This window comes from Strix aluco, chromosome 2 (genome assembly GCF_031877795.1).
Source record: "Strix aluco isolate bStrAlu1 chromosome 2, bStrAlu1.hap1, whole genome shotgun sequence".
NCBI lineage: Eukaryota > Metazoa > Chordata > Aves > Strigiformes > Strigidae > Strix > Strix aluco.
In genome coordinates this window covers 104,835,313-104,861,932 of record NC_133932.1, presented here as the reverse complement: position 1 = coordinate 104,861,932, position 26,620 = coordinate 104,835,313, and the positions used below count along the sequence as shown (strand labels likewise).

At 38.0% G+C, this 26,620-nt stretch overlaps 1 protein-coding gene across 3 annotated transcripts; it reads right to left on the bottom strand.

Annotated features, from left to right (window-relative positions):
- Positions 1-705: 705 nt before the first annotated feature.
- DNAJC15 (DnaJ heat shock protein family (Hsp40) member C15) lies at positions 706-25,274 on the bottom strand. Of its 3 annotated transcripts, none has more exons than XM_074815628.1 (6): positions 25,146-25,274; positions 17,485-17,536; positions 15,505-15,578; positions 8,643-8,719; positions 4,182-4,252; positions 706-1,094 (listed from the first exon to the last, which is right to left on the bottom strand). In XM_074815628.1, the coding sequence occupies exons 2-6, from the start codon at positions 17,525-17,527 to the stop codon at positions 1,024-1,026; spliced, it is 336 nt and encodes a 111-aa protein (XP_074671729.1). In that variant the 5' UTR covers positions 17,528-17,536; positions 25,146-25,274; the 3' UTR covers positions 706-1,023. The 3 variants fall into 3 exon arrangements, with proteins under 3 accessions (XP_074671729.1, XP_074671726.1, XP_074671727.1); XM_074815625.1 differs by having other exon boundaries at positions 25,088-25,273; XM_074815626.1 differs by lacking the exon at positions 25,146-25,274 and adding an exon at positions 18,263-25,065.
- Positions 25,275-26,620: the final 1,346 nt, after the last annotated feature.

The following is a 26,620-nucleotide window of genomic DNA, read 5'->3' as shown; positions in this document are numbered from 1 at the left end:
CAAGAGGAGGTGTGTATGATACTTCAGGAAATGGTGCATAATGCAGAAATGTGAAATTACTGGAGAACTAATAAGAGCCATAAGCAAAGCAACTATTATCAGGGGTATAGTCCTGTTTGTTCCCTGCTATGTCAGTCCTACACCCAGCTGACATGATTTGACTCACCTAGACAACCGCAGCCTATAAATCCACCTGAACCCCATGCCACATGGGCCTACCTTCTTCAGTTCCACTGCCACAAAAACCCCAGCACCATCCCAGCTCCTACAGAGTAAACGTGACTTGAAGTAAAAGCACATCCAAATAACTATTTGACAATTTAAGATACCTTTTAATATGCAAAAGAAATAACCAAGACTCCTCCTTTGTATCTCCAAGCCCCACAGATACAGCTAATGGAAACTGCAGTCTGTAGTCCTGTTAGTCATTCTGTTCTGAGTTGCACCTATTGAACTGCACTCATGAAAAAACCCTACTATTTCAGAAAAGAACAGATTCAAGTACAAGATGATGCTGAAAACTTGCTGTACAGGGTCTCCCATACTTCCTGTGACTCAATACATTGTCACAGATTTTCTGATAATGGTCATCTTCATCAATGAAGAAAAAACCCTATATTTAAGACTATTTTTTAAATTTTAAAAAGGTCCAAAAGTTTCATGAAAGAAGCAACTACTTCTGAAGAAAAACACAGACAGTAGGAGAACATTTTCAAAACTTGTAATGGATCATAATTTAGTAAAAATACACTAAAATTGATACATAAAATTACAGAATATCTTGAGTTGGAAGGGACCCATAGGGATCAAGTCCAACTCCCTGCTCCTCGCAGGAGCATAACTGTACACAACTTTACATAAATGTAAAATATTTCAGTTTGCTTTTAAATAATCTTAAACTTTTAATTATGACAATAAATAGGAACAATCAATGCAATGTTAAGAAACTGTGTGGAACAAGTAGATATGACAACTGTTGCACAATGTATCTGCTGAATCTCTCATGACCCAAGGCTTCAGATTTCAGTTTTTGGCAGTGGATTCCAACAAGTCTTTTGCTTCATTTATTTTTGTTGCTAAGTAAGGTGATCCACCTGAGAAGAAAAAGGGGAAAGAAATAACATTTACGCATCAGTATTAAGTACCAAACTACTTCACTTGCAGCCTCCCCTTATTACTCACTTTTATTAGCTCCTCCTTCCTAAATAGAGCATTTTATACAACTGCTTAGAAAATGACATTGATATGAAGTAAGCTAATTGATAAGGAAACATGAGAAATGTAATCAAAACTGAAGTCACTGAAGAATAATGCTGAACAATTTGTCTTGGAGAGAAGACTGAAATCTGAAATCACTTTACATCAGTGTGATTTAGACTTGCAGTGCAATGTTGCTGAAAATGTATGCAAGGTCAGCTGTCTTGAACATTCATCCAAAACTAATAGCTATTATTTCCACCTACCCCAGAAAGTAAGAGGTAAAATTTTATAAGTAATTTTGACAAAGAATCATTAAGCGTGTGCACATGCACATAGACACACACACACACTAAGCCTCTCTTGTGCTAGATGCCTGGAATTACCAGCCAGAAACCGTCACATTAAAGCTATTTAAACATGGTACGCCTTCTAACTTCTAGTCCTGAACACTGTCATTGCTTTACGCTCCATCTAACAATCTGATTACAGTTCAGCGCTCTTTTTGTGTTTGTTTTTTTTACTCTCCCCTTGAGTGCCAACCATCTGCCTACAGTCACCAAAAACAACATTACAAGGTCTGTATCTGTAACTTACCACTTACTGTAATACACCTATATTTTTTACATGAAAATATGATTCTAGCAGTATCGTGCACTGAATAACCTTCTCCAAGGCATCTGTTCAATCATAATTTTTCATTCATCATTTCATTCATTCTATTCTACTCAATTCATCAGAAAACATAATGATAGAAGAAACACACAGAACTAGTTGTAGACACATGTGGCAAGGCTTGCTTAAAGACTTCTTTAGGACATTCCTGCAGGAATCCAAAACATTATAAAGTCATTTCATGGTGTAATAAAACAACTGGAAAAAGTAATGGAGTTGTCTTGTTCATGTTTTGGTTTTGTTTGAATGCAGCCTTATAGGTAAGACACACCACAGGAAAGCGAGGCAGGGCAGAGGAAGGGTAGAGAATTGGCCACTGAAAAATGATTTTTTTTCTTTTTTTAAATCAATTGGCTTTTTAGCCAGCAATAGGATTTACTACATTGAGTATTGCTTCTTTCAAAGAGCAGGCAAGAGGATCAAACAAACAGTAAAGACTAAAAACTGAAATAAACAATGTATCCCAAGTAATTTTAAAATGTGCATTGATTTTCTACATGTCTAGAATGCAAGATCTTAAATTCAAATCTGCTGGAAGTGTTTTCACTACATTTACATCCTTAAGTGCCATATTAATTTTGTAGCCCTCCAATGAGAGAAAATTCAATCTCATGATTGCCTAAGTGTTTGTTTATAATTAGGGCAAGTCCAAAAGGATTCTCTCTTCCTCTTTTTCTGTGAGCAAATGTTATTTCATAAAGTAGTAACTGATAAATTAAGATACAATGTATCAATATAAAAACACTTTTAAACTGAACTATGAAAAGGTTAATTAGTAACCATTTTAGTAGCACTCACTGGGGATGTTATTACGCAAACTTTATATATTTCTTATTTATTTATTTCTAATAATTCTCTCTTCAATGTTTGGGATCTCAGATAACATATGTAACTTTTAAAATCTGTAATAATTGCCCTTTATTCTGCCAACTCCATCTGGTAAAATATTATTTTAAAATAGAATTCTAATGTTGAGTATTATTTTTAAAAGCACATCTGTGCTACCCATAGCCAGAAGAAATCAAGATATATGCATAAGCAAACAAGTCTCTCTGTGACGCCACATGTTCAAGATTACTCCAGGCCGTAGCTCTGCAGCTGAAGACATTACACAAGATTTTTTTTCTATGGCCATGCCAGAAGAGCTGCAGGGGCAGCACAGATGCACAAATCCCTTCAACTGGCGTGCCTACTGAGAAAATGCTCCATCTTAATAGCACACAGGAGGGCTCACTATGTCCATCCAAACCCTACACTGTGCCCAGCTGCAAGCGCATTACGGCTGTAAGAGTGGGTTGTTAAAATGTACAGTCTTTGTAAAGGGAACTGCCTCTTTAGGTCTACTCAACATCCGCCTGGAGATTCATGGTTCTGACTCACGTCTCTAGTGGTTAAGAGGCCTCTGACCATCATAATATATTATAAATGCAGAACAGAATTTCTCTTCTGTCTGTGCAGTGTATACATTATAAAAAGTATAAAAAAATTAAAGTGTGAAATCAAATAAGCAGGACAACTTTAGAATTAAACTGAGGGGTGAAGACAGCAAAGAAAAGCATCTACTAAACACTTCCCATGGCCAGCAGTCACAGTTATTGTTTTAATTTTCTTAAAATGGGGTGCTGGCAGGGAGCCCTGTAATTCTGTCAAAAAGATATAAAAACCCTCCGACTTCCCCTTTTGACTTCTGAAATACAGTGCAACTCTTCACCATCTGTTATTTTAAAGTAGAAACAGCAATGAACATATGGGCTTTCTTTCTCAACCAGCTGTAGTGTAGTTAAAGTTATAATAATAGCCTTTCTGTAAGATAAATTTACATTAAAAACTTCGCCAGTAAAGCAACAGTGCCCAGCTCTACAGTTTTTCCAAGTGAATTCCAGGAAGTCGGAAATTCATCAATGATGTATTTAGTGACTGCAGAACATTTCCCCCCAGAAGTTACTTTCATACATGTGACTGGTCCATCTCAGTTCAAAATAGAAATGTCAGTTTAATGTAAAAATGTTATAGCTAATTTTTCTCTTATTTTTGATTAAGTTTTTTTAAAGTGTGGAAGACTGGTCCCTGAGCTCATAGTTTTAACTGAAGCAGCACAAGTCTACAAAACAACACTAAAGAAAGATGGATAAAACTGTGGTTCATAAAGCCTAGTTTATCTGAGAGAAGACACACAGAAGCTAAAGTCTATAAATAAACAGCATATGTTTGCACTCAGTGTGGTTATTTACACAATCAGTAAAATTAAAAGGACCTCATCTAAGCCTCTTCCTTTCCATCTCTGGTTAAGAAAAGTAAAAATTATTTACCTTTATCAGGATGATTCAAAATCATGATTCTTCTATGGGCTGTTCTGATTTTGGCCTTGCCAGCAGATGGACTGCAAAAATAAATGGAAGTGCTTACCATAAATGCCACTGAGCTCAGGCTATAAATTAACAGTTTACACTGGATTCAAAAATAATTAAAACTTGAGATTTTCACCATCTTGTGGACAAAACATAAAACTACATCTCTGAGGAAATAACAAAGGCATGTAAGACATACCGAGAAGGACATTTTTAAAAAGCCTGTGGATTTGATACACACAAATATCTTTCAAGCTTTTTAAAATGCAATACATCAACTCATTTAAAATAAACAATTTTGGAAAAAAACAAAAATGAAAAAAACAAGCAGCTCAAGGGTATATCTAGCTGGTTATTCATATTAAATGCAGAAAACACGTTTTTTCCTCCTAGAAAATAAGGATTTATATGACCAGTGACAAAACAACAAATATTTAATATTATCACATTTTGTTCTACTGTAAATATTTTTATAGCTGCTATAAATAATTCTGCTTTCTTCTGGGGCCTAAAGAAAAACCTGTATTTGTTATTTTTGCAAAGTTGTTCAATGTGCTACATTCAGGGACACACTGATTTACAAGTGCTACATAATGTTTTCTCCCTCAATGACATAAACATAAAATACGTACTTGGCCTAAATTAAATATGTACCTTACCAGACAAATAACCACTTACGGATGCTGTATGCCAACACAGTAAGGCTATCGTTTGCAAAAGGACAGTTTGAATGGTTTAGTTTTTCATAATTTGTTAGCATGCAGAAATAAAGCAGTGTTTTCCACTTCAGGTGACTTCTTAATCAGTGATGATTCAATTAATTAATCTTTTTGTAGATACAGTTTGAATGCAAGATATCAGCCTAACTACATTCCCAAGGTAAACAACCTCTAATTATTATTCTGTCACAGGGAAATTAAGGTATGTTGCAAAAATAGTTCACAGAACTGCATAAGAGAAGAATACTTCAATGGAACAGAAAGTAACCCAGACAGACAGCTAAAAATAACAATCATCTATATTTTGATTTGTAAAGCTGTTATTTAATAATAAAAAAGAAAGTTGATATACCACATTTAGAAACTCAGATGGCCAAAGCATAAGTCTGGAAAAGCTGCAGTTGCGTATTATGGAAAGCCATGCAGTTCTGCTCCATGAAGCAACTGTGTTTATGAGATACTGCTTATCCCACAGTCAGACTGGTCTCTAAAGATTCTTAATCACTATCAAAAAAACCTTTAATGTCAAAACCATGTCTTCGTTGAACTGGTACAGCCTCACAACCTGAGTCACACCAATGTCATGCTGCCTTCTTACAGCACCAACTGGCTGAGAAGTCTATCACCTTGGTGGAACAGTTGATAGGCTGGAGGTCAGGACTGACATTCAGGGGGCTGACAGGAATGGGCTGACAGCAACCCTTCATGAAATTCAAGGACAGACACACAGCCTGGTGCCCAGGAAGGAAGAGCCCTCGCAACGCTACGGGCTGGGGAGCGGCTCTGCTGAGAGGGACCCGGGGCACAGCAAGAACAAGAGCCAGCAGCATGCCCTGGCAGCAGAGAAGGGCAACAGCCTCCTGGGCTGTACGAATGGGAGCACAGTCACTAGGTTGGCAGAAGCAGCTATTCCCCTCTAGTTGGCCAACCACATCTAGCTGCTGTGTCCAGTTCTGGGACATCTGTACCACAGCAGGTCCAACAAAGGCTGCTGCGCTGGCTGGGGGCTGGAGCATTCACGCTTTGAGGAGAGGCTGAGGGAGCAGGGCTTGTTCACCCTGAAGAAGAGAGGGCTTCCAGGGGACCTCACAGCAGCCCCCCAGCATCTACAGGGAGGTCATAAAAAGTATGGGTCCAGGCTCTCCACAGTCCTGCATGGTGGAAGGTTGAGAGAAAATGGGCAAAAAAATTGAAAAGAGAGGTGCGGGCTGGACACCACTGAAAAGGGAGGTGTCAGCAGGTAAACTAGAGATCTCTTGAGGTCCCTCCTAACTTCAGTGGTCTTATGATCATATGATATACCTGTGCAGTAAGCTGTGTTTAAAAAGAAAATAAAATAATTTTTAAAAATCCAAACAAAACCAAAGCCACAATGATTAAACCTTAAATATGTTTGTGTTTGTACACTTATACAATATACTGTATGTTTTTTTAATGTCATAGCCTTTTTTTTTGTCACTTATGTTTTAAGAATAATGATTTAAATATTTTTAACTAATGCATATATATATTTTGTCCATTAACAAACAATTAAATATTTCATATGGAATAAAAAAACATGCATCTTGTTTCAGAGGAAATGGTACAATACAGAAAACTTTATTCATTTTTATCTAGAATTTGAACATGATTTTCAGACATATTTTCTAACTTTGGAAGTTCAACATTAGGTATCTGATAGTTGTAAGCCATTATACTTAGGACAGCTACATTCTGCTAGCATCTGTTTTGTCTAAAGTTTGGAAAACACTTCTAACATTTTCACCTCCCATGTTATCTCAGATGTTCCTCCATCTTTCCCATCAGCAGTTTCTTCTACAGACTACATAGTTGTTCACATCATTGCTATGTTTATACTGAATTTCAGTAATCAGCACCACTTCATTACAACTAATGCAAGAACGTTAAAACTTAAAATTAGTCAGTATTTCCAATACAGTACTTTGTAGCTTTGGATACCTTCTACATAGTTTAAATACAAATAATGCACATGCATGTTTCTACCAAAACCCTCTGCAATCTTACAAGGTGGTTATTAGAGAATAACATTCAGATATTTGAAATTTAAAAGCAACCATTAAATACTCACCTTTATCATGGCTTATATTCATTATTTATACTGCCCATGCATACTCAGCACTTGAAATAATGAAGAAAATCTTTGCCTCAAAATTTAATATGACTTGGAAGTGATGACACAGAGGACAAGTGTTACAATAACAACATCAAGGTCTAGACAGATCTAGTTTGTAGATTTGTGCATACCCCGGCATTTTCAGCACTACTTTAAAACTCACTTGCCTTTTTTTCTTTTTTTGGTGGTGTTTTTATATATATTTATATATATATCAATGCGTACTGCGTTATATATATATATAACGCAGTACGCATTGAGTTAAAACTAGTATAGAAAAGTGTGTTTAAACAATGTGAAAGTTTCCTATAAAGATGTTAAGCCATGCTTCTATACAAGTAAATGCTCAATCCTTTAAATATTAAGAACAACTTTCCTCAAATCTGATTAAGTCTTGATATTTGCAAGACTCAGTCCAAATACAACAAGCAGTGTCACTGTGTCCAGTGCAGACCCAAGCCATTAAAATTAAAAATTAAAGGGGACTAATTTCAGATGTGATGAAGCTTCAGACATGTACATGAGCAGTATTCAGGCTAGGCGTTGCCACTGTAAACATGCTTTAATGAGCTGCCATGTGCTACTCTGAAATATCACTGAATTTGTCCTTATAAAGTGAAAATGTTAATACATTATCAAACGTAAAGGCCAAAGGAAATATTTCTGAAAAACATTCCTATAAATCCCTTCTTCAGTGTGCAAGCATTAAATACTTCAAATAAGAAATTGTAAAATAAAACATTACATTTAAAATGAATGCTAAATCTGCATAATTTCCATTATGTTAGAAGTAAACACAAATGGCACACTGAACAGGATTTTAAGTCCCACTGTTCACCACTGAGGATAATTAAAACCATTCTCCTTATCTTTTTTTTTTTAACCTTAAAGTTCAGAAGTGATCTAAATGATAAATAAGAAATCTACTACCTAAGGCCCATCATTTGGAAAGCCCTCAAACTCACCACCAGCTTTACAGAAAACTCTAAGGTGTATGCTACCATTGGCCATCCAAAGGCTTTAGAAAAAAATCCACTGAAAAATCCATTGAATACTCACTCAACTTGGAAATTATTTCCCATACCTACTCTAAATGAGAAGTCTCTCCAAGTGTTTTTGTTTGGAATATGCCACAACTTTTTAAATCAAATCACAGTGGAGAAAGAAAAAAATAGTATTACTCGCTTATGAAAAAAATAAGCAAAATTGATTTGTTTTCCTCATTTATTAATATAATCTACAATATTACTTATCTCCAAGGGTTTTTTGGAGATCAGGCCATGTGATCGCACTAATTAGCACAGTATGGGCTACTCTGATTATTTCTAGAGCATCAATTCTCCACTGCAATATGCTACCATGCCTTCAAGCCAAACACAAGTTGCATGTTTTATTAGCATTTTACTGTTTGCTTTTTAGCTTAAGCAGAATATAAGAATGGTTTATAAGCCATTAGAAGTCTTTTTAAAAAAAGGTATGACTTTGGCAAGAGTATTCCACATTCTCGCAACATGCATTTTCTCCATTCAGTGCTTAACAAACAAAACCATATTAATGCAACACACCTACCTCACACCTAAAATAAGACTAGCTTCTCGCCTACTCATTTTCTGTTCAAATCCTCCTTTATAGTACAATGAAAGACTCTAAAAAGAAGAAAAGGGAAACAAGCAATAATTACTTACATGTACAAGGTGCCAGGACCTAAATCGTATTTATATGACCTCATTCAGAGCACTACATTCATCTATAATTTATTTCAAAAGCATGACTACAAACCAGATAATATGAAGGGACTTCTCCTTAGTGTTAACACATATAAAACCCAACTTTAAAATAACTGTGTTTTTACAGTCTTCTACTGCTAATAAGAGATATTAATAGCTACAACCATTAAAAACCTGCCTTCAGGCAAAAGAGTCCAGAACCAAAGTACATACTAGCATAGAGTGGTAGAGTGCGTGCGTGTTTGGGAGGGCAGGGGAGGGAAAGGGAGTTACTTGTTTAGAACAGTTTTGGTACCACCACAATGGAAAATGACAAAAGTCACAATACTTTGGCATCCACGGAATTATCAAGAATCACTCTGAATTCCAGATATTTCTACAAAGAAAGTAGGTAAAAACAACAGCAAAAGGATAAGAACAAATAAATATAATATACTGATGAAGAGTCGGTATATTTTTTTCACATGAAGGACAAGAGTTCTTTGATGGAACACTGAAAAATAGACAAGAAGAAACAACAACCAAAAAAAAAGGCTTAGCACAAAGCCACAACCTCTATTTCAGGAAGTTACTGAGCTGGAGAACACTGGAAAGGAGCAGAGCATATGGGGAAATCCTAACCAACTTCTGCCTTCATATCCTTCCCTAGACACCGATGACTGATAACAATTAAATACAGGATCTGGGGTTAGTTTTTTTAAACTCATTGGCATGTGAGACTTTAGCCACTGTTTTAAGAAAGGGAGAAAAAACACAAGTGGGCAAAGAACATTAAAAAGAAGGAGATCGAGATGACAGTAAATCATTACAACAATTAATTGTCATAAGGAATGGGTTGAAAGTGTATTTATCAACAATAAAAGTATTTTAAATAAGAAAAAATAAATTACTGAGCCACCACTGATGGTTAGCAGTGATCTCCTCAATGTAAATGTTTCTATAAGAATTAGGGATGAGCCCATTGCTACACAAATAATAGTCTAAGCTGCACAACTCCCAAAGGCAGCAGATGCAGCTTCAAGATGGCCTCCCTTGGAAACTGGCACACAGAAATCATTCAACAAGACTGAAGTCTTTTCCTCAGTGCAAAACCTACCAACTGGTGAAAAATAAGCTTCTTTTGTTGCTATCAAAGGGAAGTCTGGCCTGAGAGCTGAGATTATTTTTAAGTGTTCTTCTTACCCCCAAGTAAAAATGTGCCTGGCCCTTAATAAAACACTTTTCTCACTAAATACATCCATTTGCATTCAGTGAGAATTTTGCCTTATGTTTACACAAATTCTCTCTTATGTCATTTCAAAAGCATTAAAGCATTTAAAGGGCTCTGTCTATGATATCTAAGCAAAGCCTTTAATTAATCTTAGGAGCGACATTCACCCAAATACTTCACCTATTGCTACCATGAAGTCACACACAGCCACAGGAAAGAATTTTTTGGTGTGCTGCTATGATCTGAAACTAATTTTATCTTCTTTCTTCCCACCCCAAACCATACATGAAATAACCAGCACTGTAACACTACAGGTATCAGGGCTGAAACAACTGTGGAAGTGTCATGCCTACAACAAAAATCTGTTGTGGAGTTGCTTCTATAACTACAGGGTAACACAAAATAGGTCTGTAACAGTGTACACCGACATTACAGGTTAGAGTATGTGACACTGAGGGAATACACTGGGCTTTTCCAGTCCTCAGAGAGGAAACGATGCTAATGATTTAATGGCCACCAGATAACACCCTTGAGGAGGCAGAACTGCACAGAAATTTGCAATGATGCTGAACAATTACTACAGCCAGGAGAGAAAAGCACACTTTAATGTTCTCTGAAAGATTTCCCAGAACTTCTCCCACAGCAGCTTTGGTGCAGATGGATTTCTGAAAAGGTTAATTCTCCTCTGCCCTTCAACTCTGGCATACAACTCTAATACAGGAAGACACTGGTTCACTATTCACGTAGAGAAGAGCAGTACTTGAATTCTCTCTAACACAGCTCATCTCTGTTCTTGGTAGATTTCATCTACAATACTATTTGAAATAAGAGAATAGGGAGGGATGGCTATAGGCTTAAATTCAGAAATCCTTTCTCATGTTTTTAAAGCCTACTTCCTTGACACTGTTCTAACCTCGAGAAGCCTTGATTCGGTTCACTTCGAAGAGGAATGAAAAAAGAAATTCTGTTGTCTGTGTCCTTTGGCATATAAGCAAAACCAGTCTGTTGAATTGGTCATCAAGAAAAAAATATTTTATTCTCAGAAGTGAAGCACATAGCAAGAATAATCAATTCTTAAATTAAGATCTTGATCCTGAACAGAATTTAAAGCAAAAGGAAGTTAGATATAAAAGCCATTTTTACCATTGGTTAAAATGAGGGGAAGAAACACTGAGTCTTCATTTTAGGAAACATCTTGGCAAATCTCTAGTTCCCTAATGAAACAACTTTTGCACGCTATTCAAATTAAAGCAATTTTTTTTCCTAGTTGTAAATTCTAAGTAATGGCTGCAATGAACTGAAACAATACTCAAGGTATTTTTTCTGTTATGAGAACTCCTCAATAAGCTGGCAGTTCTAGACACTTGATTATTTATTAACCTTGGCTATTGCAAAGAAATTCTGTACTGGAAAAATCATTGAAATGAGCTCTCCATTTCTTCATACTATTTGGGGTGAGGGGAGGGACTATAATTTAATTTACTTCATTTCCTCGCATGTTGTTATTGTTTAGCAACTTATGTAAGCAAATTCTTCTCCCTGAACAAATGCTATTAATAGACTGGGGGGGGAACAAAGTGGCTGGAATTGCTCTGCAAATGTCTATTCACTCTTGCAAATTTTCACAAAAGCAGTCAGCTAAGAAAATCCAATCCATTTCGACCATGACATCTTCAAGATATTTTTCCTGGCATAGCACAGGGAAAGCATAATCACTGTTTCCATGCCAGGTAAAAGATTCAAAATGCCGTTAACTGAGACCATCCATCATATTATATGAAGTAGTAAATTTTTCTGAGAACTCCATGTGTTGTTCTACCACCAATACAAAAGGTAACAAACACTGTCAGGAAAAAAACCAAAACCAAACTACAATAACAAAATAGTTACAGGTTGTGTTATAGTATAACCTACAATTTCCTAAGATCAACTTTAACTTGCTTAACTTCAGTTAGAAAAAAAAAAAAATTATAAAATGGAGTGCAAATTGCATTATTCTCTGGAAACTTGATTTTCAGTGAAGGACAAGAGAGATGGTTGCTACCCTTACTTCTCAATTCGGAACTCTATGAGCCTGAGTGGAATCAGATCCAATAAGCGAAACACAGTGCAAAAATCTCTAAGGCAGTGCTATAGAAGACACCCTTTTCTTCTGGAACAAAGAATTTTCAGGAATGTGGAATTTGAATATTTTGACAGTTCATTTTGCCTAGAATTGTTTCTATCTTCAATATCTTCTATCTTTCAACCTTCAATATTATTGATTCAACAAAGAAAAGTAATGAATGCTATTAAAATACTTCCTTTTTTTTATTTCACATTTTAAGGAAATATTAACATTATAATTAACAGCATTAAGGTCTGTGTGAGAAAGAAAAGCCACGTCGACTACTTAGTGCTATGTACCTTCTATTGGCAACAGACTCTTGTCACTACACACAGAAATAAAATAGGGTCACCGGCATCCGTGACACCAGTAACAAAACTAGGCTCAAACTGAAAAAGCGTTTCTCTGGAAATGAGCGCTATGACTTGTCATAGAGAGGAAATGACAGTGTTTTCTCCTATGCCTTTCTCCACTGAAAAAAAGATAGTAGAAAACTTCAGGACTAAATTACAGCAGCATTTACACTTCATATTTCAGAATATATATTTAACTGCCATAAATTAAAGTTAAATGAGAGATAGAAATTCAGAATAAAACACAAACACTTTTACTTGCCTTTATTTACTATTTTCAACTAAAGATGAGTGCAGTTGTTGACTGTACATGTTATTTAGGTAAGTAAATAGAAAGTGTCAAATACTCAAGATACAGCAAGCAGGTATTTTAAATGATCGCTTCATAATTGCTCAAGCTGACCTTATCCAAGTCATTTATTAATGAGCAGGAAGAAAGGATAAACAGCATCTAGATTACCTTGTGTGACTGCAACCAACATGAACAGTGATTTCTATTGAAAACTGGGGGGGGTGGGGTGGTGAATTGCAAGTGGGGGGAGGAAGAGTAGGGGCTTACAGAGAACAAGCTAGCTTTTAAATAGGCAGCTGCTTCACAGTTTCTCAAAAATGGAGGTGATGAGGGACAGGGTTTGATTCTAGCAAACTAGGGTAACGACTGAAAATTATAGCGACCAAATGAGGCACCTCCAAACACCATGGGAAACCAGCAAAGTAACACTTAGCCTAGACACTGTCACATGACATGCTTTTTCTAGTAAACAGAAGTAATAACTGCTTGATTTCTTTGTCTGTATAGTTTAGAGGGCAATATGCTGTAAAGAAACACGATGGAAGTGTTAATCCACAGATTACACTTAGCAGCTTCAAATTCCCCAAACAAAATCATGTAAAGCCACTAAAATAAGACATTTGGACAATAAGCACTTATATAGGATCTTCGTACCTAATGTTTTCTCTATTGTTTTAAAGAAAAATTATAAATAGGAAATAATTGATTGTTAAGGGGAAAAGAAAAAAAAATGGGGAAAAAATACAATCCAAGAAAGTAATAGCTGTAGGGTAGTAAAGAATAAAAATCTTGGCTAAGAATTATAGAAGAGTCTTAAATCTGGGCTATGATTGTAGAAGAAAAATATTATCACTACCCTCACAAATGTAAAGCTGACAAATACATACAGTTATAATGGCAAACCAGAAGAGAGAGTTTTTACTATATTCAGCAAATCTTGTCTTACACTGAAAACTTGTATTTTAAAGTTCAGAAACAGAATAGCAGAAGAGATACACTCTACTGGAAATCAACATACAATTCTGGGCTGTAAGGCAGGATATGAAGGCAGACAGAGGATGCAGCTCCAGGGACTAGGAACACTGAGAATGCAGAAGCTCGTGGTTTGCTCTTTATGGTTGTTCAGGAATTCTGCAGGACTCTGAAAGTCACTGTGGTAAAAATGAGATAGGCCTGTAATGAGCTTGGCTCAGCCAGAATACCAGTATTGAGGGGTACAGTTTCCTAGGAACAGACATCTCTCTGCGCAGTAGCATGTCATATTTCAATGTGTTAAAAAGAGTCACTGCCTGCTTTCTTATGTGAACATGTCTGAATTTAGATTCTCTAGCCTATATCTACAAATGGATAGAAGAAGAAATGCTGGAGTAAAACTGCTGGGGAGGGAGGGTGAAGATTGAAGCACTCCATAGTCTGAAGCCACATGTCCTTATTGCTAGCTACTTCCAGCAAGCCTGCAAGTCAGACTGTATCCATACCACGTGAAAGCAATTTAATTCGCAGTACCTAAAGTCTCCTGTGTTGTTTTGGCAGGCAACTTGGGAATTTTTCAAAAAATTACTTTGAAAAGGAAAAACAAAATTGGTGGTGGTCTCACAACAGCAATGCAATAGAAGGACAGAGAGCAAAAACTTATCCAGGAGCACCGTTTCTGGCTGATACACATCGCAATTAAGAACAAGTGTTGACCAGCCCCCAGAGGACAGCCCGTGTTTCAAGCCCTTCCCTCCCCAGGAAGCTTGCACCGTCAGCAAATGGACACAAAGTACAGATGGCAAATGAATTTGGACCCTAGTGTCTGTCTATATACTGTAGATAGGCTGTGTTGCAACTGGCCTCACATTAATAGGTACAATGCTAATGATTACTTTAAAAACTGACCTTTAATATATTTTTCAGGAAATAATAATCTGCAACAACTCCTCCCTCAATACCCTCGCCCATCAGCATCAAGAGGGGAATTGTATTCTTTCCACTGTGGATACATGTTCACAGACTATGAATGCTGAAAGAATACACTGCCACAAGCAGACATCTACCTCATTGGGAATTACTTTAATCAAACAGCAGTGGAACATATTTACCAGAGGACAGTATAGCCACTGAAGCAACAAGTAAATGCTCTCAAACATTCCCTGTATATACTCCTCTCACAACACACTACCTCTTGATTTTTTACCTCATTATATTTTTTAAATATGTAGGGCAAAACAAAGAACAAAAACTTGGTTAGAAGTTCAAATTAGCTGGGGAAGAAAAAAAGGACAACTCAAATGTGAACAAGAAAACAAGCTCCCCCATCTCTATGGCAACATTTCCTAGATGTTTATCAATTTGTCTTCCTGATTTTTAACACTGTATCTGAAAGAAAAATTACTAAATTCTTTCATTTTTAGCTTCTTGAAATGAAACTGTATGTCATCACCTTGTAATCTCTAGGAATTAGCTATTTTCTCACAGCGCACTTCAACAATTTATCATCCTAGCAATGAGTTATGAAGCATGGAACATCACCAGGAAAATCAGAACTGTTTATCAAACTCACAAACATTTTTTGGTATAGCTTCATCCCCAGGGACTTAAAATATACCAGGTAATACACCCGAACATACATAGTAAGGAGCACCCCTACCCTAGAAAGAAAACAATCTAAGTGGCACTGTATTTAACATTAAAAGTCTCCTTTCTAAATACTTGAAGTACAAAATCATAAATATAGCATGAAGTAACTTCTAAACTTACAGAAGCTGAAACTCTCTTTGCTGTCTCTGTAATTGCCTGCTCTAATGGCTTCCAAAGGTGGAATGCATAACGACCTGAAAAAGATTGAAATTAAATGAAATTATAACATACATTCACTAAAAGGGGGAAAAAAAAAAAAAGTCTCCAACTTACGTTCATCAGCTAACAACAGAAAGAATTCTGGTTTAAAAAAAAAAAAAAATCAAAATCCTTCCTTGTTAATCTTTGTCTCATTTATTTGCAGCACAGCACTGCTGCACTTTACTGCTTTTCAAGATATTCCCTCAACAGCCATTTTTGGATCCTGACCAGCCGAAGTCCCACAGTAAAGTTGCTATGGTTTACATTTTTCAATCTTTGTACTATTGGGGGAGGGAGGGAAGAGGTTTAGCATATTTCATCTAAAAACCTAGTCATGAACTCTAAAGATCTATTGTGTTTGCTCACAAAACAAATAGATTTAAATGCATTTCAATATGATAAATGAAGATATCTGCCTTGTGAACTTTAAGAAAAAGGGCAGTATGAAACATTAGCTTTGGATATACATTAATTATTAAATACTCTTTAAAGGTTATGTCTTCCAAAAAAAAAAAATCTATGTACTACACATTTCTTGCTGTGATGTTGTATGCTTAATCACACATTTTGTAAGTACTGCATTTTTTATTTCGTTACAAAGAGAGGATCTTCTGGGATTCACAGGCATTAAACTTCCCACTGGCAGTGAACATCTACAGCTAGGACAGCCTAGAGGGAACTCTATTAGACTGCATTCTCAGAAGTACAAAAGCATGTCTATCAACTTCAGAATCAAGATTTGTGACACGTTACTGGAGGATCTTCCCTGTAAGTCACCTCTCCCCGATTACTATCTTAACTGTTCATTAGCAATGTAACTTACACAATACACAATGGAAAAACTTTTTATAAAATGTGGCTCTGCTTCATTCAAATAGAATCTTGCTTTTATTCTTAAAACGTGATGTGTCCACAGGTTATTTTAGTCATCTAAGCCTGTGCCTATGTTGACACAGAAGTTAAAACCACTGTTAGAGTATCACTGCTGAAATGCTGTGATGTACAAGTATATTACCTCACCTTCTTAAAGCTTTCTGTTACCACTTCTTTGCTAGATGCCATTAACTCTTCAGCTCAACCAGCAGAAGAAAATCTAAGAGCATTGCTCTTCTGCTTCTATAGAACACATAGATAAACCAACTGCTTAATGGGTGTGCACCACCAAAGATCTTATCTCTCCTTTCCCTAATCAAAAAACCAACACAACTTGTACTCACCAAACACCTGCTGAAGTTTGGTGCAACCTATGCATTTGCACATAGCTGATCATGGTTGCTTTTATATGCTAAAAATAATGGAAATTGATTTGTATATTTCAAAACCAGAATAGGCCACAGTTATCTAGTCCGAGCAACCCAGAGTATAAATCATGTTACACCCATGCCCTGTGTTCACTAGAACCTATTTTTCAGAAGAACATACAGTCCAGATGCAAAGAGTTCAAGTAACAAACAATGTACTATGGGAACAGTTTAGCATGATAATTCACTGTAGCCACTAAAACCTTCTATTTTGCTCCTTTTGAATCCGTCGAGCATCACCTTCACATCACAAGATCCTGTTGCACTCTTGTGTACTAAAAAGTCTCCGCCTTGCAATATGCTATTAAATAAATGAAGTAAACTTTTCACACTACATTTTGCAGACAAAAAGCAGATGGAACCTTTTAGCTGCTGCCCATAAAATTAGTTTCTCCAGATGTGACTTTTCAAAAAGAATTCTGGAAAATACATCAAGGATTTTGAAGGGACAGGAACTATAACTGGACACAATTCTCTATAGCACTCTCAACTAACCTTTCCACTTTCCACTATTTACAGTCATAAAAACTTCATTAACTGTTTTGAAAACAACAGCTCACAAGTGACAGTTTCACACTCAGCTGGTAATTTAGCTTACCTGCAAATGCGACAGTTGCAACACCAAGTCCAACTGCTATCATAGTTCTGGCCTAAAGGAGAAAAACAGGAATCAGAATAACATGCGAATGCTAATTTGAAATATATGCACCTTTTACTTTAACAGCGTGTATTTCTGATGTCTGATGTGGCCATTTCATATATGATTTACAACAAAAGATGAAAGTAAGTTCTGTATTCTACAGGCTACTTTAGATTTTATAGTTCAGCCCCATTACCCGTGCCAACGCATCAGGTTTAACTTGGAACTACCCATTAGCAAACCAGTGAGCAAACACTAACAAAGCAGCTCACAGTACATAATGATAAAGAACACATGGCAAACAACTATTCAGGATTACTTGAAATTATTTGTGCAGACTAGTTCAACACAGTACATAACAGAAAGCATCAGTTTATTACACAAACACTGCAAAGTCCTCCACTGGGAATTTCACCATGACATTGCTTGAAAATGGTATTGGAATATTAATTTACATGCTACGGCCACAGATGTACATTAGTGTCTTTCATCTTCACGCTTTGACTCATGAAAGCTTCAATAAAGACATGAAGCCCAGTAGTCTCTTTTCATTACTTAGTGTCAATCACTGACTTGACTCTATCTTATAATACAAGTATTTGTAAATAGGCAAACTTCTGACAGATTTCAGACAGTCTTTGTTAGCAGTGAAAATTCACTCTAAGTCTAACTGGGCTCTTGGAAACAAACTAACAAAAAAGACTTGAACATCTATTTAGACAATAGTAATTCCTACCTTTTACTAACTCAAAACCTCCAGATTAGATGCATGTCTCCTTCTACATAGTGCTTGAAGAAAGTCAGGCATCTCAAGGACAATAAGAAGCATCTCCATGTTGAACAAGAAGCTACTAAAAGATATGTAATAAACCTCGAAGAAGGGACCAACTTCTCACATGGTTACAGAATTGAAGAAGGGTAACGAGCATTGCCAAGTGTTGGGGACATCTTTCCACTTCTGAAAAGCCTACATATAATCTTTGAAACAAATTAAATAATCTGTGGTACTACCTGTCTTATGATATGATAGTTCAATAATGCCTTGAACTTTCCCCCAGGAAACATGAGAAATCAAATTAGGCCTGTTTAGCTTGAATTCAAAACATAACAACAGTGAAAATGCTTTTATCACCAGACTGTCTCTTCTACATATGACTTCCTTCTGCATTTATGCAGTAACTGGTTTATACGTTTTCTACCAATAAGCCTGACAGCTGGACTTGAAGCCCAAATTTCAATGTGAGTGCCCTAATAAGTCGATTTGGAGCCAAGTTGCCTTTGCTACTAAGATTCCCAGGGCTAAAATTCTCTGTCTCTGATTGTACCCAATCTCATTTCTAGACAGAGAGGGAGAGTTAGGAAATACAGGTTCTAAAGCCTTCCAGAGCTGGCTTAGTAGGGGCTAGAACACAGGTCGATGGCTTTCCCAGTAAACAGGCAGCTGTACAAGATGTAGGTAGGCACTACATCAAGCCCAGTGACTCCTATGGCTTTGGCTCTGAAGGCAACTATCTGTGATTGCTGCCTGTATTATTGAGCTCAGTATGGAAAAAGTGGTAGCCTGCTCTGAGGTCATCTAGAAGTAGCTGTATTCCTCTACATCTAGCTTCTGAATCCTATACAATTTCACTAAGTACCTACCTCCCATCTACCCAGATGGGGCTATTCTAGTTATTTGCATAACATAATACTGCAATTGCCTGGAGGTCTCTAGTAGAAAAAAGAAACTCACTAAACATACTGAAAGTGGAGTTCCAAAGTTAAGACTTGGGGAGTTTCAGCCTTAAAAATCTGGCTGTCTATCCCATTTTAGTAACCTAACTCTTCCATTTCAGTGTAGTCTTCAGTCTCGATATTAGCATTCATTTCTGAATGTAAAAATAATGTAGTAGTTTTATGTCTGTTGTTCCTTTCAGTTCCACAAAATTTCCCCTCATCTTTAGACCATGAAAAGATGTAAGTACGTTGCCTTAAATGGTAGAAGATATAAAATAGTGAAGCATATAGTTCATATCCTCACTAAACTAAAATTCTCTTCATTTCTTCTCACAAATCAGTTTTCCCAGGCTTTCAATATTCAAACCCTCTAAAAAATTCTCCTAATTCCTCTGTTTAGACAGTAACCAGAAACAGCCACAACATTTATGAAAAATACCATAACCCTACAGAAATTCTGTATTGTTCTGTTCTGTGTTTTGTGACCATGGATTTATATTCAATAGATACTTTCCTTGACTTGTTCAGAGTGACAGCAAGAATCTTCTACTAAGTGGTTACAGTCAATTAAGAGCTCAACAATGTGTGAAATAGATCACACTGCCAAAAAAAAAAAAAAAAAAAAGTATTTATTAGCTTGTGGTTGTCCAAATTAAGTTATACTTGCTTTGCCACTAAAAAGGTGGTTTAAGTCACCAGTTTACAACAAGGTATGCTACCACTAGTAAGGCATTAGCAGCAGTCACCTCATTACAGTTAAGGCCAAGAATAGAGACCAGGATAATAAATAATACCTGAACTCTGTCAGTTCAGTGCAAATAGCTAAAGTGTTCTTGCACAGTAGTCGGGGAACACAATGCAAAGAACCCTTGAGGGCCTTTGACAGTCAGGCATGTCCACTGGGATGCATTATTTCAATCCCAGTGGAAAGCACTAGCAGTTAGTGAAAAGCTAGTGCTTCCTGGAAAACAGCAGGTAAAAAAGAAGCATGGCAGCAGCTCTAGAATAGGAGCAGTATGCAGCATCAACCGGAATATGAAGATAAGCCAGAAAACTAGGTAAAAGTGGTGGAAAGCTCAAGGCAGAGACACACAAAAGATCGTCCGTGTTCTGAAGTGAGGTACAACCACAGGAAAACTGAGAAGTATTGGTTTACAGTAAGTCACCTTACTTGCCTCATAAGCAGGTTAGAGTCACTTGCCACATAGTAGCAAAGAAGTGAAAACTTAACAAGCATTTAAGGTGCTTTGGTATGACATGGTGTGAATATATCCTAACTGTAATGCATGCAATAAAAACTGAATTTTAATCGATGTACGTAAGATTGCATGGTTTGTCTTTTACTAACACAGCCTGTCTAATAAATCAGTGGCAATACTAACCAGTAAGTCTTTTAAGTCCAGCTTGACTCAGTTTCTTTTTCCACGCTCACTTAACTCCATTGATCATTTAGAAGAGTAAGTCAAGGTTAGTGTGGTGCTTTGAGATGTAGAGTATGCAGTGTACAGCTTTAATTAAATGCACCCCTTTCATATCAATATTAAATGAAAGCAACTCACTAGCATTGTGGAAGGGATCAGTTCATTTATAGCATGCTAATACAACTACCACCACAACCATTTTTGGCCCCCATTCCTTGAGAATGCCTTTTATTTCAGACTCATAAAGGCTAAAAAAAAAAAATAAAATACTTACTGACTTTCAATTACGATAGAACTGACCTTCCCCCCCTCCAAAAAATGCCATTAAGAAATGTCTAAGATGTAGGTTTTAAATGAAAGCATTCTGTTAAGATCCAAGAGGGAAAAATAAAGAAATAAAAGATTAAAATGTAACATCTGTCCATTTCTTTATTCAATGAATCAGCTCCCAAAGGTCAGTCATCAACCCTATGCTATTCTGCTGATCTCAGTATTTTAATTTTACTATGTAGTTCAGTTTTCAGTAACAAACCCTCCTAGAAACAGAAAACAATAAAACAAAGGTTTGCTATATCTGCAAAACCTGATTTTTTTTTTACATTCTTTTCAGAAACATATATAAGAAAACACACACATTAGAAAGGCAACTGCAAGACCTGACTTACCAGAGTGTCTGGCAAACAAAAGAGGATAAAGCATATACAGTATGTATAGAGGTATACATCATATACTGTTAGCATACAGAGATCTGTGTTCTAATCCTTTAATGCGTAATTTTCCAGTAGCCTTAATTTTTTTAGCAGAAGAAACAGGGAAGAATGAGATATTCTTTCTGCAAATTTCTAATCCAGTCTCTGCTAACTTAGCCATACTAAAAAAAAATACGACTTCCGTAATTCCTAGCATTGCAGGTTCTTCTATGAACTAAAAAAAAAGTTAAAGTTATTAAAAGAATTTTAAATGCATAATTTTAAAATTCCAGTGCAACGCTATTACACCTGACCACAGACTACAAGAACCACCCTTACGAATGTTAAAACATACCTGCTTGCATAGGATTTGTATTTTATACACCAGTTTCTTTAACACAATCATGGAAAACACCATTCTTGGTCAAATGGAAAATATTCTGTTCTTCTCACAACCAGCTTTCAGACACTTAGCAAGAGCTCTACAGTCTTTTGCCTCAGAAAGCTACAGTGTAATGGAATAAAAAGCACAGAGAAAATAATAATTTGTTCTGATGAGTTGGATAGCATTTTGTTATTAGTCCATGCTTAATCATGGATCAGTAAAATAGGAAGTATAAACTTACATTGAAATAAGCATACAAGTGTAAATTGCTTGCTTAATTAAAAACTTTGTTTTAGGAAGATTTGGTTTGTTGGTTTTTTAAGTGCTGTATGCCACTAAGAAGTAGGATACACGAGTATATTAATCAAGTGTACAAAAATATTTCTGAAACTACTTTTTCCCTTAAATAAAAATTCTTGACCTGAACTAAATGACTGTTTTGTATGGAAGCTAGAATAAGGCTTCTAATCAGAAGAGTAGGTACTACAGTTTATTGGAAGACTGTTTCAGAGCAAACCACCTAATTATATGGAACCAGATACATTTTGAAGGGGGATTATATTATAAACTATCTGCAACAGATTTGATTTCATAATCTAATGTTTTACTTCCAGTCTTACCCTCCTATGAAATTTAATTTATTTTCCAGTAGTGAAAGTAATTTCAGCTAGATGCTGTTCTCCCTACTCACACAATTCTCATGTCAATTTATGTCATTTATTTTGCAGCAACTTTTTTGGTTTGTGTGTAAAACTATACCCAAAGTTTCTGACAGTTTTCCATAGGTAATGGTACCTGAGCAAGATTCGCTAAGAGAAGCATTACCATAAGACACTCAAATCAATCTTATTGAGTATGTATTAACTAACAAGGGCCTCTTGCAGGTATCTTTGAGAACAGACACTATGCTTCTACATTGTCTCATCAAACTCCAAGTGCTTTTGTAGAACAACTACAACAGGGCCCCAGATCAAGTGACTACAGCTAGCATCCAGGACATCTCACAACCAAGACTCAGGGTAGGATATTGAACAGAGCTCTTTCAGCCCTGAGAGATGGATGCTGCTGTTAGACTTCGCTTCTCCTACCACTCTTTCCTTCCACTGTGGCAAGAAGGCCTCGCTAACCCTGTACATCAGGGGAACAGATGCACAGCACTACAGTTGATCTTGCTATTACTCCGTGGCAAAATTTTAGAATTTGGTTACATGCAACTTGACCTTCTGAATTCCTTAGCCAGGAACGCAGTAAGCATAGGTACTGTCCCTTTTTATACTATCTACGTTAACACCCTCTAAAGAAACTCTGAAATATCTTGTACTGCCAACCATATGCTAACAGTTCACAATGTATGTATGCCTGAAAAATACTGCATTCTCCACTGAAAGGCCTAGCTAAAGAATAAATTTGGATAGAAATTGCAGCAATCCGGACCTTAGTCCTCTAAAAACTTACCACAGTCTCTGGACCTTAGTAAGAACCCAACAAAACAATTCACACCAACAAAGCAAGCCATACTAACCCCAGATGCAATTTTTATCCCAGATAGGTAAGCAGACTCAAATACTCCACAAAGTTCACTAGGAATTTCCCTACTAGCATTCCACAGGGAGAGCACATGGACGTGACAATAATGAGTTTCAGAATCAGCTTCTTAAGATTACACAGCCTGCTGTTAAATACACAGAAAGACCCTCCTGGGGAAGAAAAGTCCTAGACTGCAGTAACAATGAATAAATAAGTTATAGAGAACTATGATACAGAAAATTATATTAAAAAAAATTGTAGAGGTGATACAGTATATTTCACGTTGCTAATAGCCATGGTTAATGATTATGCTAGTAGCTATAGTTACCATATGGGAACAATTGCAAGGTCTTGAAGCTTGGTCAAGGAAGAAGAACAAGCTTCCATCTCCAAACCCTAGAAAATAGGTAGAACATCCTGGACCATAATGACGACATCTGGGATTGTGTTGAGGATGAGTCAGTTGACAATGTGGCAAAGTGACTATTCGATTACTTAACTTGGCAATGAAATTAACTTTTGAGTGTCCTAAATTGAACTACCTTCATTATATTACTAAAAAACACACCCACAGGTGAAAGAGACCCCTGTCCAGGTTAAGACCCTTCCCTTGAGCATGCATAGTAGTAGAAGCATTATGTAAGACATATTATAATTGTATGTTAATCACTAATCAATCAGTATCTAATAGGCGTGTTTGGAAAAGTACTAACCTCTGATTTTTTGTATAAAAGGAGCATGAAAACCTGTTGTTGCTGTGTTTGATTTGTGAAAAAGTTCACCAAACACCCAGGCCTGAATAAATACAGTATCTCTCCTGAGCGCATGAAGATTGGGGTATTGCACGCCGGGCATGAATCCACTTTTCGGGTTACAGAGGCAACAACATGCACACAATGAAAGCAAATACATACCGAAAGCCATTTTAAAAATGTGAAAACTTCACCATCCAGCGCTTTAAGCACTGATCCATGCATTTTCCTGAATGCTCAATTCCTTTCCAAAGGGAGCTCACAGTCCCAAGAACTAGCTGAAGTGCCCAGGACGAAGGGATGTGATATAGTTGCAACACACCTCCCATTAGAGCGCGATGGCACAGGAAACTTTGGAGGCGTTTTCCCTCCACTCGACCCATCCAGCCTCTCCCACATGATAAAATGCCGGGTGAGAATGGCTCTTCCAAAACAGCTCTACAAAACCATTAACGCTCAAATTTGCGGCAATAAAACTCGCATAGAACGTGAACATTTCACAGGTACCATCTCTTTAAGGCAGGGGGGCCACATTTTAGGCCTGTCTGCTCGTGCCTGTGAAGGCTGAAGCAGCACAGCGCTTTACGCGGGGGCTGAGGCGCTCCCGTGGCCCCCTCTGCCCACGCTGCAGCTCCACCCGCGCCACGCACAGCCTGAGGCGAGGGGACACAAGCCTTCGCACCCTGGGCACCACCACCCGACCGCCCTGCCCCCCCCGGGAGGGTGGGGGAACGCCTGCTCCCCGCAGCCCCATCCCCCGACCCGCTGTCCCGCTGCTCGCACACGTTAACCCGCGGGCGTGTGGAAGCCCTGGGCTCAGAAGCAGGGCAGGTGGCGGCCTCACGGCCCGGGGAGGGGGGGGGTGAAATCGCCACCCGGTCCCTCGGGGGCACCCCCCAGCGGCACCAGGCCGAGGGGGAGGAGCGACCCCCGCCCCGGCTCTGCAGGTAGAGGGAGGAGAAGGAGGACTAGGGAGGGGGGAAGGAGGAGGAGGGGCAGAGCCGGCTGTTGCCCTCCCCTTTCCTCGGCCGCCTACTCGCGGGACGCGCTGCCTCCCCCCAGCCCCCTCACCAGCCCTCGGTCCAGCTCGGCCTGGCCCTTGCCGGCGCCCGTAGGGACCCTGGCGTACTCGGCATAGCGCAGGCCCTCGGAGGAGGCCGCGGCTCCTTCCATGATGGCGGGGGGAAGGGGAAAGCGCTACAGGTCGGCCGGAGGGACAAACCAGCTGGGAGACGGACAGCGAAGCTCCTCCCCTCGCCGCTCCACCGCGCGTGGGGCGGGGCCAACCCTGGCGCGTCACAGCACGGCCCGGCGGCGCCGCTGCCGCCTCCGCGCGTCACGGCCTCGGGGAGGGGCGGGGAGCGGGCGGGAGCGGCAGCGGCCGCGGCGCCGTGAGGGGCCGGGCGGAGTCTGTCACCGGCGAGGCGGGGCCCTCACGGCAGGCGAGGAGCCGGTTCTGAGGGAGGCCCTTCTCGCCCACCGGCTTAACGCTGGGTCGGAGACCGGGGACTGGTGTTTCCTTCTTTTGTCCTCCTGACTGGTGTGAGCAGCGGGAAGACTGGAGGAAGCTGCTTGTGCTAAATCCCCAGACAACCAAGAAGGAAGGGGGAGATGAAGGGATGAAAGATAATTTATGCATAAGAAATAAGATAAGAAGAAGGAGAAAACACTTGTGAGAAGGAGAGGCCACACAAATGTTTCATGTCCATCTGCAGAAAGAATATGGGATTTTAGAAGGGGGAAAACAGGTAAAGGAAAGAATAAAGAAAAATTGGTCTGGGAGGAAAAAAAGCAAAACCACTAAAAATGGTTTTTAATATTTATATTTCTACACCTTTGTTGATGTGTCTATGTTTCAGTATATTTATATTTTGGTTTCCTGAAAATGCTGACAGGATCATAGTTCACCCTCCTGAAATTCTTCTTCAAGTGACACCTTATATGCAGAAGTTGCCAATCACCATTAGGCCTGTATCACAAAATGTAAAATGCTCAATCCCTTCAGTACAGCAGCATAACAGCTCTTCTTTTGCCCTTATGCTGGTTTTCCTTCTCTCCTACCTGGTAGTACTGGCAATGGAATTGGATTATCTGCAGATTGCTGAGCGGTGTGAATCAACAAAAAGAATTACTCTTCTTATGTCCTATTTCAAACAGTGACTGTTCTTCTCAGACATTGTTCTGAGCACATACCATAGTTTTGTATATCTGATCGATACTCATCAATTTTATAATGCCGAAAGGCAACTGCTTTAATTCATCTCTAAGTATCTTTTTAAAGTACAGCTGCTATTAACCATAAAGGTGAGTTGACCATGTATAGCACTTCATTAATCTTAGACAGACGTATAAATTTAACTTTCTACAGCACAGAATTCATTGGAAGTTGTATGATGATCCATTTGGGAAGAAATACATTCCTCTTTACTTCTTCACTGAACACATAACACACAATCATACATGATTAATTATTTAAACCTTCAGTGGAATTGAATTTCTTGCAATCCTAAAACCTATTTTAAAATCAATAAAAATGTCCCCAACTAATCATGTTTTGTTCATTGATTTGCATAGAAGTGATGCAGAATAGCATGTCACTTACTG